This window comes from Taudactylus pleione, unplaced genomic scaffold (assembly GCF_031769625.1).
Source record: "Taudactylus pleione unplaced genomic scaffold, aTauple2 ptg000012l, whole genome shotgun sequence".
NCBI classification, from domain to species: Eukaryota; Metazoa; Chordata; class Amphibia; order Anura; family Myobatrachidae; genus Taudactylus; species Taudactylus pleione.
In genome coordinates this window covers 3,001,189-3,021,207 of record NW_028284415.1, presented here as the reverse complement: position 1 = coordinate 3,021,207, position 20,019 = coordinate 3,001,189, and the positions used below count along the sequence as shown (strand labels likewise).

General features: G+C 41.6%; 1 protein-coding gene across 3 annotated transcripts in view; it reads right to left on the bottom strand.

The window, feature by feature from the left end:
* Positions 1-20,019, bottom strand: part of CEP112 (centrosomal protein 112) — a 561,355-nt gene that overhangs the window by 100,231 nt on the left and 441,105 nt on the right. For all 3 annotated transcript variants that reach the window (XM_088467969.1, XM_088467982.1, XM_088467976.1), the window contains exon 22: positions 19,356-19,418. In XM_088467969.1, the coding sequence (XP_088324095.1) occupies positions 19,356-19,418 (63 nt within the window). The remainder of the gene's footprint in view (positions 1-19,355; positions 19,419-20,019) is intronic.

Here is a 20,019-nt window from a genome sequence, read left to right as displayed (position 1 = left end):
GAGAGGGGGAGATAGATATAGAAAATTATACGCGAGAGAAGCATACTGGATATACATAATGCATACACTCTTTCCTGGAGGACATAATGAAAATATTGAATTGGATATATAGAGTATAATTTATATTATATTATATACTATTCCTTCTTTTTCTATATACCTTATGGTTTGCTAACTATATCTATCTATATTTAATACATCTTTATTTTTATTTTGATTTTTTATTTGTAATTTTTTATATTTTTTCCAAATATCGTTATAATCCATTTATTTATTATATATTATTTATACTTTTGTGTTTCATCAATAAAACTCACTCCTCCAATATCCATGTACCCCTCTCTGCAGATTCTTTTTAGGATCATTATGTAATATCTAAAATTTAACATTAGGTACGGTAGTATTCTCAATTGTGGATGGTATTGTGACATATATTTGTGTGAGATCTGGGATCATTTATACTTTTATAATTATGTGACAGGAATATAGAATGTTATGCTTAGAATGTAACAACTGACTCTTGATTTATTTCAAAACCACAGCTAGCCATATCGTCCTTCATGAACACATCTACATCCCTCTCTATAGATTTCTCTTTGCATTTATAGATCATTATAACTTTAGAATTAGTATTATTTATCATTTAATATTATCCTCTTGTTTTCATGTTTCATCATGTACTGTTTAATTATATGGAATTTATTTTTATATATTATATATTTATTGTTTAGTCATATATTTGGCGTCATATGTTCTAAGTGAGACCATGGTATAGAATCACAATTACTTTTCATTATTAAAGTAGTGATGACAGGTGTCTAAATTGTGGAGCCAATATAAATTCCCACAGGGAGTGGGAAAACCATCTGAGCCCTCCTTCTGAAGAAACCGGGAGCGTTGTCCCGCAGAAACGTGTTAAGGCTACAGAGCGATACACTGTCTCTGAATCAAACCTGCTTCTCCGTATCTCCTCTGGAATGAGAGAAACACTCTAACTACTTGCCGGCCAGCAGCTGCATCCCACAGTCTCCCTGATTGAAAGTACAACCATCTGCCCGCGGTCTGAGCCCTCCATCCACTCAGACTGCGCCAGCTCTCTCAGGTCGAGACCCGAATATTTTCGGCAGCAGCTGCATTCACTCCCCCGGACGAGTGCATTACACTTACCCCACCGGCTGAACTCACACAACGGCAGCTTCTACACAGAGGGCACATTGGTCTGGGATTGCTTCTGGTTACACTGCCGTAGATAGCTAAGCCGCTTCAATCACACGCTACTGGATTTCTCCCACCAGACATTACTTGAGAACTAGGTGAGCCGCAAGATAAAGCTACCATATATCACGGCTCCAATAATAAATTTGTTATTTAGTTGACTTGGAGAACAACATACCAGCATATCACTTGATGAAAATATACCCATTGGGGTTATATCTAAGTGGAATATCTTCTCCTTGATACCACAATAATTGTGTATATACTATTTTGGAATATATCTGCTACCCTTCAAAGAGTTTTTATATTGACTTTTTATAAGATACAGTGTATTGATTTTTATGCACATGCTACATTGTTTCATTTATTGTTATAATTGATATTAAATTGTATATTGTTTCTACTAGCGCTACAGTATTTTTTCCTTTTATCTTTATTTACTGGTGGGTTGCAGCTCCCTCCAACTGTAGCAGCTCTGAAGATTCAATTAATTAACCATATTTTATATTTCATTTATTTGTTCTTACTGGATTGTAATTGCGCACCATACCTTCCTCATTTCCATCTGTGTACACGCGTCTGCAAAGTGGAGATCTTTTCTGCTGTCAGAAAAATCCTTTGCTGTTCTGAATCCAACAGAGCTCCCAGTTGGAGCATTCTTTGAGACGGAATCAGTGAGAACTTTTTCCAATTTATCAATCACCTGTGTATCTGGAGCACAGATATCGTTAGCTGCAGGTGATGGTGAAGTACCTCTGAGGACCCTGCTAGTAGCAAGAGGTCGTCCAGGTATGGTAACAGGCGGATCCACTGCAGCCTCAGATGGGCTGCCATTACCGCCATGACCTTTGAAAACACCCGAGGTGCAGTTGCAAGGCCAAACAGCAGAGCCTGAAACTGGAAATGTTGTTGTTACACAGCGAACCTGAGAAAACATTGGTGAGCTGAAACAATCGGAATATGCAGGTATGCATCCTGAATATCCTGGGATACCATAAAATCCCCAGGTTCCACAGCCAGCATAACTGAGCGTAGGGTCTCCATTCTGAACCTGGGTACCCTGAGGAATTTGTTCAGGGACCTGAGATTGAGAATAGGACGGTAAGAACAGTTTGGCTTCTGGACTAGAAAAAGGCTGGAATAATACCCTGTTCCTCTTTGTGACAACGGGACCGATACAATGACCCCTGCCTGCAGCATGGATTGTACCACCTCTTGTAAAGCCACAGCCTTGTCCGAGGTTTTCGGAAGTCCTGTGCAAAAGAACTGATGGGGAGGCCTTCTGTGGAAAGAGAGGGCGTACCCTAGAGAGACCACTTCCTTCACCCAGGAATCTGTGGTAGTTTGACACCAGTACTGGGCGAACTGAAGAAGTCCCCTAGGAGGAGGCCCGTCCCATCAAGCGGAGGGCTTGTCATCAGGCTTGGCAACAGGAAGTCTGGTACTCCAGGGAAGCTTCTTAGGCCTGGCAGATTTCTTGGTGGTGGATGGCCTGGAAAAGGATTGAGTTCTAGCCTTACCTGGGGCCTGATAGGTCCGAAAGGACGGAGTCCCCGAAGAGGCCGGAGCAGAAGGCAGACAAGCCGACGTAGCTGCTGCTAAGGTATTCACAATCTTGTCCAAATCAGGGCCAAACAAGACTTTACCTTCATAAGGCAAACATTCCAACCCCTTCTTGGATTCCACATCAACTCTCCAAGAACAGAGCCACAGAGAACGGTGAGCCGCAATGGCAGTCAAAGAAACCCTGGCATTTAGTAGGCCAATATCCAAAGCTGCCTCATTTATATAGGTTGCCGAATCTCTGAGATTTCCCATCAGATTCAGCTGTTCCCTGGTAGCATTAGAGGCTAAGGATGTTTCAAGGCTCTTAGCACAACATTCCATGGCCCGAGCCACCCAGCAAATGGCCATAGCTGGCCTGCACGCACCCCCGAAAGGGAATAAACAGATTTAAAGCATACCTCTACCTTCCTATCTGTAACATCCTTCAGGGACGACATGGAAGGCATAGGAAGCGTTGCGCTTCCTACCAAGCGCGTGACATGGGAATCCACCACCGGTGGAGTCTCCCATTTGGAAAAATAATTTTCAGCAAAAGGTGGAGATAGCTTGGAAAACGCTTGGAAAGCGGTATCAATCGCAGAAGCGTCTAGTCTTTTCTAAGTGATTCACCAATTGGTCAGACAATGGGAATGTAGCCTCAGTCACATTTTCTTCCATGAAATATGCATGCCTAGATTTAGGCGCAGGAGGCTCATCCTCCTCAATGATCAGGGTTGCTTTTACAGCTTGTATCAGCCCTGGAATATATATATTAGACTTGACTCTGCCTCCAGAGTCAGACTCATCCAGAAGCAGTCCATCATCATCATCCCATACAGTAGATTGCGACGATAGCAAGACACTTTTAGCTGGTCTGCTGATAGGTGCGTCCTGCTGACGTATCTCAGACACACCCTGCAATATAGCAGGAACTGTATTAACCCACTGAGGGGGCAACACATGTTAAGTTGTAGGAGGTTGCAGCAGGTTTTGCACTGGCAAAAGTGCTGTTGTTGAAAACTGAACTGTGGACACATAGGAGGGCCTGCTAAACGTCCTGCAATGGTTGTTAGTGCTTTTGCAAAGCACTCCCATGGCGGCGCCAGCTGAATGGCAGAAGCCTCAGAAGGACCCGGGGCAGTGTAACACCGGAAACATAACCCCTCAGAAGGTATGTCCCCTGCCCCTATCACTGCTGTAAATTTTTTACAGAGCAGTTTAATAGGGGTTAACTTAGTCATATCACTCTCACTGCCAGACATAGTAAAGAGGAGTACTTAATCTATCACAGATCAAGCCTGACCACAGTAGAAAGGCGTGTTCAGCAGTGGGGAGGAGCCGGCTGTTAGATAGGGAAGGCTGCCTCCCCTGGCCAGCGTTTAAACCCTGGGACGTTGTTGTGTTCCGCAGAACTCCAGTCCCAAATGCCTTAATGTGGACGCAGGACTCAGTGCCTGGCCACACTTGCTGTCATCCCCAGGATGTCCCCCAACCCTGGAGGAAAAAGGCTGCATCTCGGCACGCAACACCGCAGTGCATGTCGCTTACCTGCACCCCGTAGCGTCCAGCTGCAGTCTAGGAATCCTCTGGGGTCCCTGCTAGCCAAGACCCCTGAGGCCCGCCGAGAGGCACGGATTGGTACCGGCAACTCCGCACCAGCAGGGTGATTATGCGGCCGTGTTAGTAACAGTCCCACTGCAATACAGTGACCCGACTCCAACCGGAAACCAAACGAAACTGAGGAGTCTCCGGCACGGGGGCGGGGTATAGAGGGAGGCCCCATTGCATCCTGGAAAAAAATTTAACTGCATGGTGCCCGGATGTCTTCGTCATCACCTATACCCAAAGGTTTCCTGTGGACCTTCTATGGACCCTGAAGTAGAAATGGATGTTACATTTGTCGATGGTACGATCCAATTTAATCGGCTTGTTTGACTCATTTTGAGTCCTGACAATAGCCTCAATCTCCTCCTCAGCCATCCCAAAAAATAATGAGGTCATCAATATATCTATACTATAATCTGATCTTGGATGACACATGTGGATGTTCAAAAAAGATGCCCTGTTCAACCTCCCACATGTAGGCATTTGCAAAGGACGGAGCTACGAGTGAACCCATCACGCAGCCCATCCTTTGTCGAAAAAATCTGCTGTCATATAAGAAAAAGTTGTGTGTCAGCGTAAACTCCAATAAAGAGCAAAATAACTCTATATCAGGACCTATGTAATGTGGATTATTGGTAAAGTGGTCAAATGTTTTACCGCTTGTAATCCCTCCTTGTGGGAAATACAGGTATATAGACTGGCAACATCCAAGGTTGCCAGCCAAGTCCCTTCCGGTACCAATTCACACTCAAGCAACTTTTTCAACAACATAGTGGAATCATTCAAGTATGTGAAGGTGTTTTGGATACAGGGTTGAAGATAGGGGTCTAAAAACTGAGCAACAGGCTCACACAGAGACCCCCTTGCCGAAATAATCTGTCTACCAGGGGGCATCTGTGCGTCCTTGTGTATTTTGGGGATAGCATAGAAGATGGGTACAATTGCAAAAGCACTAGTGAGCTTTTTACATATCACAACAGAACAGGCTTGCCTACCCTCCCGATTTGGCCCGGAGCCTCCCGAATATCTGGTGCCACTCCTGTCCTCCCGGAAAGGCAGGCAAGCCTCCCGTCGGCCGTCGACCCGTCCGTTCCCCCCGCACTAATGATAGAAGCCCCCGCAGCGGGGAGGGGCAGTGACATGATTCACGCTGAATTGCGTCATCATGGCCCTGCCCCGTTTCACAATGCCTTTAATTGTGAAGAAGGGGCGGGGCCACGATGACGCATTCGCGCAGCTCGGCCTCCAATACAGTGTCATTGTCCGGCCACGCCCCCCGCTGCATACTGGTATTCAGCTCCCTCCAGGAAGGAAGGAGCTGAATGTCGGCAATTATGCATCAGAAATGATACCATCACTCACTGCTTGTTGCAATAACATTTCTAATTCCAAATTCTATGCACCTTCCAACAAACAATATGTATCAGCATCGCTTAAAAGACGAACACATTCATCCTGATAGTCACAGGTGTTTAGAACCACTATGATGTCCTGTCTTTAGCTAGAGACTTAAGGGCAGCCCGTTCATCATGGGATAAATTGTGGGCGACGTGGGGTTTCTGATCATACGGAGATGTATCAAGCATACGATGGAAGGTTCTTAAAGAGGCATTTGAAGAAATAGGATCAAATTCAGACTTAGGGCCAATATTCCGCAAAAATGTTTCCCAAAGTGTTCTTTTAGTTTCAGTGTCCGATGTAATTTAAAAGAAACAACCTTCCAACCAAAATCATCTGGATAGTTTGTAGGTATAAATGAAAGGCATTTACTCAGAATCTGCTTTTCTGTAGGTGATAAAATAGCCGATGACAAATTGAAAATGGGATCTACTTCCCTCTGGGAGTTTTTGTTTTTCCTCTGACGCCTTGTCTGGCCCCCCCCTCCTCGTGGGTTTCGTCCCTGGCCGATGCCCCCCAAATGGGTCTTGACCCCTAAAGGTTAATTCAACTGTTGGGAAGAGGTAGTTTGAGAGCTTTCACTCCGAGTCTACCATCAAGGGTTTGCCCTTTTCACAGTTCCTGAGGATGCGCCGGATTACAAGTGACCCTCAGGAGACTGAAGAACAGCTTAACCTTATGACTGACAAATTTAGAGAAAGAAAGTACCCCTACAGGGAATTATTATGAGCAAAAACGAAAGCCCTATCAAAAACCAGAGTTGAATTGTTAATGAACACCTGCAAAAAAACAAAGGTGAACAAAATACCATGGGTAAATCAATTTAACACGCAAAGCAAATTCACCAAGAAAAGAGCTAAGCAACTGTGGCCATTAGTAACGTCTGATCCTGATCTACCCCTGCTACACAATCCAAAAATCATGTCCAGCTATTCCAGAGGCAGAAACATAAAGGATATCATTGTTAAAACAGATATTTCTGGGTTTGACAAATCTAATAGGCATTTTATGAGTAGAAAGAATGGTTGCTGTAAATGCCTTGGCTGCGTGATTTGTAACTATCTTATTACAGGGAATGAGATTAGGCACCCGTTTTCAGGGAAGAAAGTTGACATGAGATGGTCCCACACTTGCACGTCAAAATTTGGTGTATGTCATCAGCTGCCCGTTTGGTCTCTTCTTATGTGGGTAAAACAGAACGTCAATTCAAAGAGAGAATGGCCCAACATAGGAGTGCCATACGGACAGCATTGCAGACAGGCAACAATGAACAACCGGTGGCCCGGCAGTTTGCCGTGCATAAACACAGCATGGCCACCATACGTTACAGGATTGTGGACCATGTTCCATTAACATTAAGGGGCGGTAACAGAGCCAAAAGGCTGTTACAGCCTGAATCCAGATGGATTCACCATTTGGGTACTTTACAACCAAGAGGGTTGAATGACACACTGGGTTAATCCAATTTCTTATAGCTTGGCAAGTGTGAGCTTCCTAGTCATAGTATGTTATACAGTATCCTGCATCTTCATTTATGCCTTGAGAGATTTAGGTTTCTAATACATATGTGGATGGTCACCAGGTAGCATGCATGTAGTTGGGTCATTGCTTCATTTAGTAGAACATTATATGTTGTTTAGTTTATATATTAAAATATTTTGTGGTAGTAGCCTCATTAGTCTCTGTGGTTGCCATGTTTGCTTAGGGCACGATTTCACTGATGGTTTGTATGATCAAATGGTATGTTTTTACATTATTTGTACTTAGTGATTTTTTGCAATTGGTTTTATACGGCTAGCCATGAGCTAGCATAGCTTTTTACATATTGGGGGGGATGTATTATAGCAGCACAATGTGCCGCTATAACGCTTCCTGCTTCGCCTCTTTACCGAGGCGAAGCAGGAAGCACTAACGATAAGATGTATTAACATCTCATCGGCCGGAGCGTCAACTACCCCCTCCGGCGATCCCTGCCTGAGGACATAGCGCATCAGCCTAGTGATGAGTCTCAGTCCCGGCCGACTCCACTGAGCATGCGCGGGATCTCGCAAGTATCCCTGGAGCCAGCAGTCACCGCAGCAGGGACAGCGCTGTCCCTGCTGTGGGGATAGGGCAGCACCAGGCTGTAGTTGTCGATAGCGACAGCTACATCGGGCGGAACAGTCAGGCGATCTGACCGTTCATACATGGCCCAGCACATCGGCGCTGCTATCTTGTAGACAGCAGAGCCGATAATGACAGGGGCGCATAGTCATTTACTGCCAAACCCCTCGATCATACATCGCGGAGAAGCGCTATCAGCGCACATAACCTGTGCTGATACGAATTCGGCGCTTCATATATCTCCCTCATTGTCACTTATTGTATGTTTTTTGCACATTTGTGTCATGTCATTTTGACATGTCTGAATCACATGTTCATGGCACTTCGCTTATTATTGGATATTTTTAGTGATGCAGGTGTGATATTGACACATTTGTATGTTGAATGTTTTTATTATCGATATAGCACTATATATGGTGAGTGCGCATAGGGTATTTATACTAATCACACACTGTCTATGTTTATGTTTTGTTGTAGCGTCGCCATGACTACAGTCTGTGTCCTGTAGCGATCACTTCTGGTAATCTGGGAGACACTGATACCGAAGGTGCATACACCGGAAGTTAGTCTGGCGTGATCGCGGCTCTCACGGCGGGGATCGTGAAGGTAAGCTTTTATTCAAAGTGTTTGTTTTGATGCTATATGAAGTCTCTGAGTGCCGCCCTATTTCGGTTTGTACATATATATATATATTAGGGATGTGCAGGCTCGGATAGGTTCGAGTTTGCACGTGGAGTTCTGATTTTTCCCTCCAAAAAAACGGAACTCAGAATGAGGCAAAACGTCATCTTACATGGACGAACATCATCATTCCTGGTCTTTTGTCCAGGAATGATGATGTTCGTCCATGTAAGATGACGTTTTGCCTCGTTCTGAGTTCCGTTTTTTTGGAGGGAAAAATCCGAACTCCACGTGCAAACTCGAACCTATCCGAGCCTGCACATCCCTAATATATATACACACATATATATATATATATATATATATATATATATATAGTAGTCAAGAAATTCCGGCACTCACATAAACAGATAACTTGGCCCGGTGCCCTCACAATGCGATCACGCATGTAAACATATCCAATGGTGCGGCACTCACAGCGCTAGTAAAAGAAATAAATAGCACATACACAAGGTGTATATCGACGTTTCAATCTATATTGATTTTCTTCAGGACATATACAAAAAGCATAGAAACATCTTACCTTTTATGGGATAAAAGGTAAGATGTTTCTATGCTTTTTGTATATGTCCTGAAGAAAATCAATATAGATTGAAATGTCGATATACACCTTGTGTATGTGCTATTTATTTCTTTTACTAGCGCAGTGAGTGCCGCACCATTGGATATATATATATATGTATATATATGTGTGTGTGTGTGTGTGTGTATACCCAGCGCCACATCGCCGGCGACAAGCATACACACTTGCCGATGCCGGGTCCAATGGGGGGAGGGACGTGTCAAGCTGCATTCTGCAGTGCCAATGGCCAATATCTCTAACAACCCGCAGAATCGTGCATATTAATATCATTGGTACACACTAGATGATGTACCCGATATGTTTCTACGGTCCGCAGGATCTGACAAAATATCATCTAGTGTGTACCCAACAAAAGGGGTCTATGTACTATGCCTTAGAATCAGCGCCTGTCGTTTTTCAAATACAGCCTGTAAACTGACAGGAGCTGATTGTTTGGTACTTTATCTCTATCCAAGGCTTAGTACATAGAACCCATAAAATATAGCTTTGACCGCCAGTTATAGGCTCTTCTGCGCATGTGTAACCTGGCTCTGCCAATCACACATGCTGACTGCACAGGTTTCTGCTCACCTCAAAAATCAGACTGGGGAAGAAATGTGATCTAAGTTACTTTGTACATGGAATGATTGTAGGTGCCAGACTGGGTAACTTAAGTCTATAAGAAACTGCTGATTATCTAGGATTTAAAACAAAAAACATCTATCCAGAGTTTAAAGAGAATGGTGCGCAAACCCCCCCCCCCCAATAAAAAAAAAAAACGAGTACGATATACTCCAAAGTCCTCCACAGTCACCAGATCTCAATCCAATGGAGCACCTATGAGATGTGATGGAATGGGAAAGTCGCAGCATGAATGTGCAGCCAATAAATCTGCAGCAACTGCATAATGCTATAATATCAATATGGACCAGTATCTCTAAGGAATATTTTCACCTTGCTGAATTCATGCCACAAAGAATTCAAGCTGTTCTAGGTCAAAGTAGATTCCTACCCAGTTCTAGAAAGGTGTATCTAATAAAGTGACAACCGAGTGTATACACAGTATAAAATGAGAGATTATAGCTACTGCTTTGACAATGGTTTACAGGCATAGGTGTGGCATATTCAGAGTTATATCACATCATTGATTGACTATAAAGTTTATTGACTAATGGAGCAGATTTAGATTGCAAGATGTGAAGACTACTTCATTATCCATGCAATAGTCATCTAGTTAGCCTTGAAAGTTAGCTATAACAATCCGCTTCCATATCCAATAAATTTTGGGGTAAAGTTTGTTTTGCTCCGAGATATAATATTAAATGTTAAGTTATCAACAGTAATTGGCAATTTTCATAGGGTTTACAGTATATCACATCCAATATATTCTCTACAAGACTTGGTTGAAACTCTCACATGTCCTCCTTATTTGTGTTTACGATCCATCATATAACATCGCCCACAGCTGAGGTTTCACTTCACGGTGTAAATGATTAGTGTGTCCCTTTAACAGTGACTAGGTGTAAAAATGTCTGAAAGAAAGTATGCACCTCTATTACGTGCCACTGGTGTGAAGTGAAATGTAGAGGATGAAAAGGATGTTTATAGTATACAATTTTAAAAGCTGATGATTCCAAGTCTCTCAATTCACTTGTGACTGCTAAAACCGACTTGGAAGTCAGCCCTTCACTCTCTCATTATCAAAATATATATCCTTTCTATCCCAATTTCACTTTATTGTATTTTGTTCCTCTTCAGTCACATTCCCCTGTCCCTTGAAGTCAGTCTCTTCTGCGTCCTTCTGAGCCCTGTCTCTTTTTCAGTCTTTCTGGACCCTGTCTCTTTTTCCTGTCACTATGAGCCAGTCTCTTTCCCTTGTCCCTCCAACACTTATGATGTCTTGTTTCTTTTTATTCTATTGTTCCTCGAAGACTGGCCTCTCCCCTGTCCTGGCTAGCCAGTCCCTTTCCCTTGTCCCACAGTCTCTACCCCCCCCTTCCCAAAGCCTCTGAGCTCAGTTTCTTTCCACTCTCCCTTGAGCCCAGTCTTTTCTTCCTGTAACTATAAGCCAAGCCCCCAGCCTATTTCCCCTGTCACACTGAGCCAATTCTGAGCTATCCGCTGTCCCTCTGAAACAAGACTGTTACCCCTCTGAGCGAAGTCGCTTCCCCTGTCCCTCTGAGCAATGGGCCTGATTCCGGTCTGGACGCAAGTACAGATATTCAGACAGATTGAGCGATTGTTAGCTATTGCACATGTGAGTAGACCACACTGAGCAGGCGCAGTTATTGAATTGCAATTACACTTACACAGAGGATTCACTCGCAAAATGAGGGACAGGTAGTCAGCATTTGGGGGAAATAAAACGGGGCGGGGAGAGAGGGGGGTTAGGAAAATGCAGGCACGTTGGGACCATTTAAACACTGTTTTCCGAGCATCCATAAATTAGCCACCGTGTTCTTGCTTGCAGCAGGAGAGCCCTCTGCGTATCTCAAGACCCACTATGGCTGTGACAGCATAGACTTACTCAAAAGGCTGATGGGCGTCTGATCTGCGTTTGAGATTTCTGGTTTTGTGCGTGAATGGCGGATGTAAGATGCTTTCAGTGGGCATCTTTAAGCACTTGACAGAGTGTGAGTCATTAGAATATTTTCGCAATTGCGATCCATAGGCCTGATTCAGAGAAGCATGATAATGCAATCGCAGCTGCGATTTCTAACGCATCGCTGCTGTGAATATATGCAAATGGTTGCAAAGTTTACCCAAGCATAAGGATGCCCACTGCTGCCTTCTATTTTAAGTTATATTTAACGGGCCGAAGTACCCCCTTGAAACGATGCTAGGCACCACAGGTTGAGAATGTCGGAATTCAAAAAAGAATGTGACTACTGTAACATAGGGCTACTGCAAGGATATAATGACCCCCACTTCAAGCACAAGAAAACTCTATAGAAAAATACTATGTCATTAGACCATACTCATAAACTGCAACTATTCCCTTTTAGAAAGTATTTTTCATCATACTTTTTGATGGGAAAATATGCAGTCATTAGAGATTTCCTGGAGCTTAGCACAAAAGTGACATTTCAAACAAAAAAGAAATGAATAAATGAAAGGATAGTTAATGATCTGACACAGCCCCCCTGAAGATAAAGCCTTTGGGATTGAGCAAGCAGCCAGTGTCCACGTTGTATGCTGTATCGATTAAACTTGGCTTGTCTGAATATATGAAATGTATCAGTACTTTTAACATCATGACATCTCCAACCTGCAGACCTGCAGGACCCTATCAATCACTGAACCCATGTCCTGTTTAGGGCCAACAACATGATAATGGTGGAATGCGATTATGTGGCTGAGAGGATAATTTAAAGTGAGGGGAAAAAAAAGCCACACAACTCATTCAGTGCTTATAGCACAAATACATTGTAGGTTTTTGGTTCAATTATTACATCAGGTACTGTCCTAAATTTTGATAACACCGCTTGGTAAACATAGGCCTGAACAAATAACTGGAATATAAAAAAGCTGTTTCACAACCTAGCAATAAAGATAATTTCTGTTATAATTCACTTATAATCGTCTGATGAGCACACAGAATTATTATCTGTTAAGGCCCACAAAATTCCACCATGACTAATCATACAAATTACAAGTACATATGAGGTTGGTGGAGACATGAGACAGAGGGTAGCAAGGGCCCTGCTCATGAGAGTGTACAATCTGAAGGTAGAAGGCAATACTGAGACAATATGAGCCAATGGGACTCGGAGATGAAATTGGTACTGGTGGGCAGTATGACTGAGCTTTTGAGTAATATAAGGTTGGGAGAGAGTTTAGTTAGGTGGAGTAGAGAGTTCCATAAGACATCTTGGAGGCATGAGTGAGAGACGGTTATCTGAGCGGAAACGATGCATAGGTCAGAGGCAGACCTATGTAGGTGAGTGACTATCTACATCTGCAACAACTTTTGCAAGGACTGTGGGTACAGCCTACTATCACTTAAGGACTAATTATTTCATTATCTTAACAATTTTTATTGTCTTCTAAAATAGTGCTTGATGTAGTCTCATTTAAGTCATGGAAGTCAAAGAACATTGGGACTGCGCTTCTATTCCATGTGACACTTCTGTATATTTGAGCCATGAAATGCAAAAATGACTACTGATTTACAGGGACTTCTCAGTACCATGAGTACAACTTCTCCACACCTTTATCCATAGCTCCATGTGCTCTTGATGAAAAGCCTATACAAGGATAAATTTGCCAGCCTGCTCTCCTCTCCAGTGAGAATAACACAGCGGCAAATGTGGCCATGTAAGAAATGTTCCACTAAGGTAAAAAGGTGATAAAGAAGTGTCATGAGATTGCTCTTAATGTTGCGATGCATTGCACTGTAACTTGCCGAGAGGCCATGCTCTATAATCACTATGCTAATGAATTCATTTTTGGGGCGTTTCTGACTGTGTATGGCCAGTCCCACTCCACAGAGGGATTTACATTTTCAAGCTGTTTTAACAATAGACATATGTTTGTTTCATGCATTCTAGATTTTTTTTTATTGTATGAGTCACCACCACAACTGCTTGGATCCTAGTGTCTGGATCCATCACCCGTCCTATGTAAGTTCTTCCTTATGTTTCTTTTCAATCTTCATAATTCCAGTTTCAAAGTCCATTGTTCTGAAAATCCTCTCAGTTTTATGTAACCCATTTGCATGTACATATTTCAGTAGTGTGTCCTTATTGACAAACTGCAGCTCAGTATCAGTACCATGTAGATTAAACTTTGCAAGAGTGTCCTCACTCTTAAGGTTTAATAAAGTTATACATGTCTGAATGCACAGACTCAGATTATCTAAATGGAGCCAGGCCAGCTAGTAAATAAATAAGTTTACATTTATATACAAGGGAACAATATACAGTCTCTGATTACAAAAATGATTTGAAAATAAATAAAATAATAATACTTTTCAGACTATCTTCTCTTATTATCAAGCAATTCCCTACCTAATATGTTGGCTCTAAGATGTTACCCAAGTAAATCTGTACCTTCAATGGGGACATGAGATACAAAGTTTACTGAACTTTGCTTGTCCCTCTCCAACTCTGTACTCCAACATCATGAACACACAGGGCTCCTGAAGAATTCCCTGATAGATTTTGTAAAGTAGCTCATGCATCATTTTAGTGATCATCCTCTGATGTATTTTATTAATTTATTTTGTTATTAGAATTGTACACAGTACTCAAGATTATGTCTTACCAGTGACTTATAAAGTGACACTATAACCACCTTCTTCTTGCTACTAATATCTCTTCCTATACAAAAAAGTATCCTACTGCCTTGTTCCTTTATTATAGCTATCATTGGAAACTAGAACTCCAAACTCCAAAGCCCTTTCCTTGCTGGCAATACATCATCATTCATTCTGTATCCTGTCAAATTCAGCCTGCATTTGAGTAGCAGTTTAAAAGGGGATATTTGGGGCAGTTTTTATTTTTTAGCATTTGGATTATCTATAATCAAGAACTTTTTTTTAATGAAGTAGTGTATTGAAAATTGTGAAGTGTTTTGGTATAAATGGAGTAGAGCTTTAGGGGTCATTGTTCATTATCCACCTCCACACTGGGTTTGAAAAGAACCTCTGCGCTTTCCTTCCATTAGGAAAGTAGCAGTCTGATTTTCAATATGGCAGAGACACCTCATCTATGTATATGATGCTATAAATTAGCACAGTACTGAACAATGGAACAGAGCATAGTACAAGGACGTACAGTGTGAAAAGGCAAAATACAAAACAATACCATACATACAAGAAGCATAAATTATATATTTAGGTAATCAGAAATTGCTATCTGAAGTCTGCTGCAGAACATTACTCCTGATGTGCTGCTCTGTTTGAATTATATACTTAGGTAATCAGCAATTGGTATCTGAAGTCTGCTGGTGCCTTATAATATTTTATTGTATATAAATTGCCATAAGTACTATCTCCAGTCTTTAGATTGAGCGTTGGCATGATTGAGCTTAAGTCCTAAATATTTGGTATTTGCTACATGTTTGTTTAAGCCATTTTATTGCTAGGTCTGTATTGGATGGCCAGTGGAGGGGGGTTGTCATTAATTAGGGTGCATACTTGGCTACATCTCTACTTAAATATCATTCACTATGCTGTAGGCCTAGGCTGTAGTTCATAAGTGCAAATTTTCACATGTGCAATAGAATTTAGGGAAAGTTTCGGCGTTACACCAGCATTAAACAGAATGAGAACATTTCATCATCCAAAACTAAACTACAATCCACACTGCATATGGACACCTATGGAGCATCAAGTCTGAGTTCACTACCTCGTCACAAAAAACACCTGCTGCCTGCATAACCAGGATATGCAACACTGAACTCCTTGTTTGATCTTTGCAAAGAAATTACCAAGTTTCTTGCTACTTTTTGTGCTGCCTCTCTTTTTTATTTCACTAAAAACTAACTTTATATTTGTACCAATGCCAAGGAACCTCTTTAACCTTGCATATACGGTCTGATTTACCATTGCTTTTTGCCTAGCCTCACAACTTCAAACTACTAATACAGTCTCTCATTTTTTATTACTAATTTTCTAAACCCATTAGCTCACATATATTCCCCTCAATAAAAAAAAAACTTTTGTAATTGAGCATACGGTACATATTCACCAACAGTGTTCTTTCACCAGCATTTTTCCAAATCTTTAACACTGTTGTTCTCATACAGACACTATTCCTACAAAAATCTCAAAAAAAACCTTTTACACGTTGTCATTATGGGGTATTGTGTGTAGAATTTTGAGGACAAAAATTAATTTATTCCATTTTGGAATAAGGCTGTAACATAACGAAATGTGGAAAAAGTGAAGCGCTGTGAATACTTTCCGGATGCACTGTATATATGTACTGACATGCAATCACCATAGTCAAGCATTAGTACTATAGTGGTTCGTACTGAGAAGCTCAGTGACCTTCAATATAGCACTGCCGTAAGAGGTCATCTTTCCAACATGTCAGTTTGTAGATGTTGTTATTGTGATGTGGAAATGTTTAAGGAGCAATGACAGCTCTTCTGGAAAGTCGTAGGCCGCATAAGCCCACATAACAGAATCATCAAGTAATGAAGTGGATAGCAACTATCCTTGGTTGTAAAACTAACTATTGATTTCTAAACTGCCTTTGGAAGCAATGTCAGCACATAAAAATGTTTATTGGGAGCTTCTTGAAGTGGACTTCCCAGGCCGATCAGCCACACACAAGCCTCAGGTCACCCAACCCAAGTAAAGCACAATGACATTGGATCATGGAGCAGTGGACACATGTTCTCTGGAGTGAGGAATCATGCTTCACCATTTAGGAATCTTCTAGCTGATATTTGTTTGGCGTATGACAGGAAGGAAGCTTCCTGCACGAATCTGTACTGCCAACTGTAAAATATTGTTGGCGAAGGAATAATGGCCTGTTTTCATGGTCTGGCATAGTCCTTTAGTTCAAATGATTGGAAACAGTCATATAAAGACATTAAAAATTATGTACAGTACTTCCAAGTTTGTGACAACAGTTTGGAGAAGGCCCTTTCGGGATTCAGCATGACAATTCCTCCATACAAAAATAAGAGAGGTCCATGAAAAAATGGTTTTCCATATATAGGGTGGAGGAACTTGACTGTCCTGCGCAGATCGCTGGCCTCTACCCTACTAATCATCTTTTGGCAAAATTGCAACGCCAACTGCGAGTTAAAGATAAATATCAGTGCACGACCTCACTAATGATCTTGCGGCTGAATGTATGTGGATGCCTTCCCAGAAGAGTGGAATAAGGTAACCAACTCAATATTAATGCATATGATTTTGCAAGATATTCAACAATTGATATAGGTGTCATGTTCAGGTGTCCACATTTTCCTGAAGAGAGCCCTGTGTGTTGGAATCCATATAACATGTGGATGAGACTGCAAAGACTGAGATTGATAGGATATGAAATGCATACACTACCCATCACAACTTACTTAATTGTATTATCTCTGCTCTCAATAGCCATCCACACAAGGTTAGCTTCCTTGATAACTTGGATGTAGTAAAACCTAGCAACACTGAGTCATGTAATACCCGATCTATATGGACTGAGATCAGGATGAAATGGCTCCAGGGCCCTTTAAAGTATCTTGCTCACTTGTATTTATAGTAGTTATATGTATAAGTGCTGTGCAAATACAGGCAAATCACTTTTTTCATTACATTTTCCTGCTGCATTATATGACTATCATGGCTGCATGTTCTATTAAATGAGTTCAGTTCATTGACCAGTAGAATATCTGGGAGATACAATATTTCACATACCATTTCCTCTACAAGAAAAAAAGATGTTGACAATAAGTGGTATCATTGGACATGTGCAGTTTTGGGCACAGCTCCTTAGATGGCACATAAATCATTTAATGCTACTTCCATTCATGGTCATAATAATTTGTTAATCTACAATAGAATAAGGTATTGCACTTGAATGTAGCCCATTTGCTGGATTGAACTGCTCACACATCACTGACGTGATTGTTACTACTGAATTTATAGGCTACATTCTCATGAATATTGTTTCAGTCCACAAAATATCTGCTTCACCTGTGTATAGTTAATGGGTACTTTAAAGAAAATATGTAACTGAAAAATGAAATGCATTTATTTGATTGTTTTAGTTTGAAATATATAAATATTACTGTCATGTATGAGACATACTGCGTATCATAATTCAAGAAAAATCTTCTGCAGTTTATACTGATAATAGGAAATGTTTGGGGCAAAGTTCTATTGAAATGCACAGATACTGTAATTATACGTCAATATACCAAGGTTAAAATAAAGTTCTGTGTGTCAAACAAGTTATACCATATGTTTTATACATACATTATATCAAGCACAATTTTTCCAATGGAGTATGTTTTCGCTTAAAAGGAACACTACATCCAAGACCAAACATTTTGTTTTGGGTGGAGTTATGGGTAATACAGAAAATGCTCCATTCTGGTGGTGAGTCCTGCGTTGATTCTACCGATCAGAGAGATCCCATTTCTTGGGCAGACTTTTTCCAACTTATTGCTGCACTGTCAAGGTTACTAACAGTAATTGGATCTTATCAGAGACTGGAACAGATAATTTTTATTTCCTCTCCTAACTCCACCCAAAATTGCATTTTTAGCCTTCAGTGGAGCTATCCTTTAATGCAGTGGTCGCCAACCATAATTGGGATGTGAGCTACTCAAGAAAAATGAAACCTCCTGAAGAGCTACTAACATTTAAAAAAAAAAAAAAAAATTTGGCTAATAACCAAAAAATGAAAGATCATTTAATGAAAATAAAATGTTTAAAAGAAAACAACAATGCATTTAATTAATACAGTGATATTGCTGCGCATTTCACTTTTAATTACCGGCTCCAAGGAGGTAAGTACAGTAGTGGAGCAAAAGATATAGGCAGGGCTGCTGTGTGATTTTTTGGCAGTGCTGAGCAGGAGTCACTCACCCCAAATGCAGTTGACACCATCTGTGATGTCCAGATGGTGTCAGTCACATATTGTGTCGCCCTATGGCAATCACCTGATGCACTTCCCCGCCGCTCCACCCACGGCTTTGTCAGAGGTCACTTCCTCCTAGTTGACTCAGCAGTACTGCAGCTAGGAGAGTAACCCAAATTATGGCCGCGAGCTACTGGTAGCTCGCGAGCTATGGGTTGGAGACCACTGCTTTAATGCATACATAGCTCCAAATATTATGTATTTGATTTGTAATGGCTACATTTGCAATGCATCTTTTACACTGCAAGCTTTTCAGGGGAAAATCTATTATAGTATTTACTATTTTATCAGTGTAGTGTAAAAATTCAGTCAATACGTTCAATCCTATTCAATGCAATGTTCTTGAGGATGCAAGTCATCGCGACAGTGGTCGCGCTTGACGGCAGCCCGGATTCACTTAAAAGTTCTCGTGGCCCAATAGGGCTCCAAGCAAATTTAAGCGAATTCGAGCTCAGAGCGGGCCGTGAAGGGTGCGAGGTGCCGGTCCTTTGCCAGCGCTTTAACGCTGTTGCAACGGCTACTCGCACCCTCTGAATGGAATATCACATAGTCCAGAGTGCAAAAAACACAACTCTTTAATGACTTTATTGCTTCTGAATGAATGTGTAATGGGGCTGTGTTTGGTAATCAGAATGTACTAACCATCTCTACCGTACCTGTTTTGATTTTGCAAGCTTCTCTCCATATTCGTTCTCAATCTGCATCAACCTGCTGCCGGCCTGCATGGTAAGGGGAGAAAAAAATAGATTAGTGGAGATGAAGAACAGGGAGAGACACTTTGCAACTGACCTCTGTGTTTGGCACCTCATCTGCATGCCGAAGTCACCGGGCATGGAGCCAATTCCAACGCCCTTTTATAGCAGCCAGAAAAGCAGAACGCTTCGCCTTTGATCTGCTTACAACTATTCATTACTTGAAAGGAGGGGAGAGAGAGGGAAAAAAAATCTGGGTCTGGTGCCAATTATTAGAAAAAACAAAGAGCTGTGCTGAGAGAAGGGGGAAACTGGCTGGGCGAGAAGAGCTCAGGATGACTTCATCTGCTGCAACAGCGCCATCTGTAAAAGGGGCATTATACTGACACATTAACTAATCATGCTTTGTAACCCTCTTCAAACTGAGTAAAACAGGGAAGCCCCAGCACTGAGAAACATTTTGCAGATACAGTACATAATGACATTTTTTTAAATAATAGTTTGGCAGACAGAGGCTCTATTTCAAGGCTGACATTTTATTTAATCTTTGAGAAGGAAAAAGTATGGCTGCTTCTACTTATTGGTATGATTAGTAAATATAGTGACAGTAAACCCAGCATTTTACAAG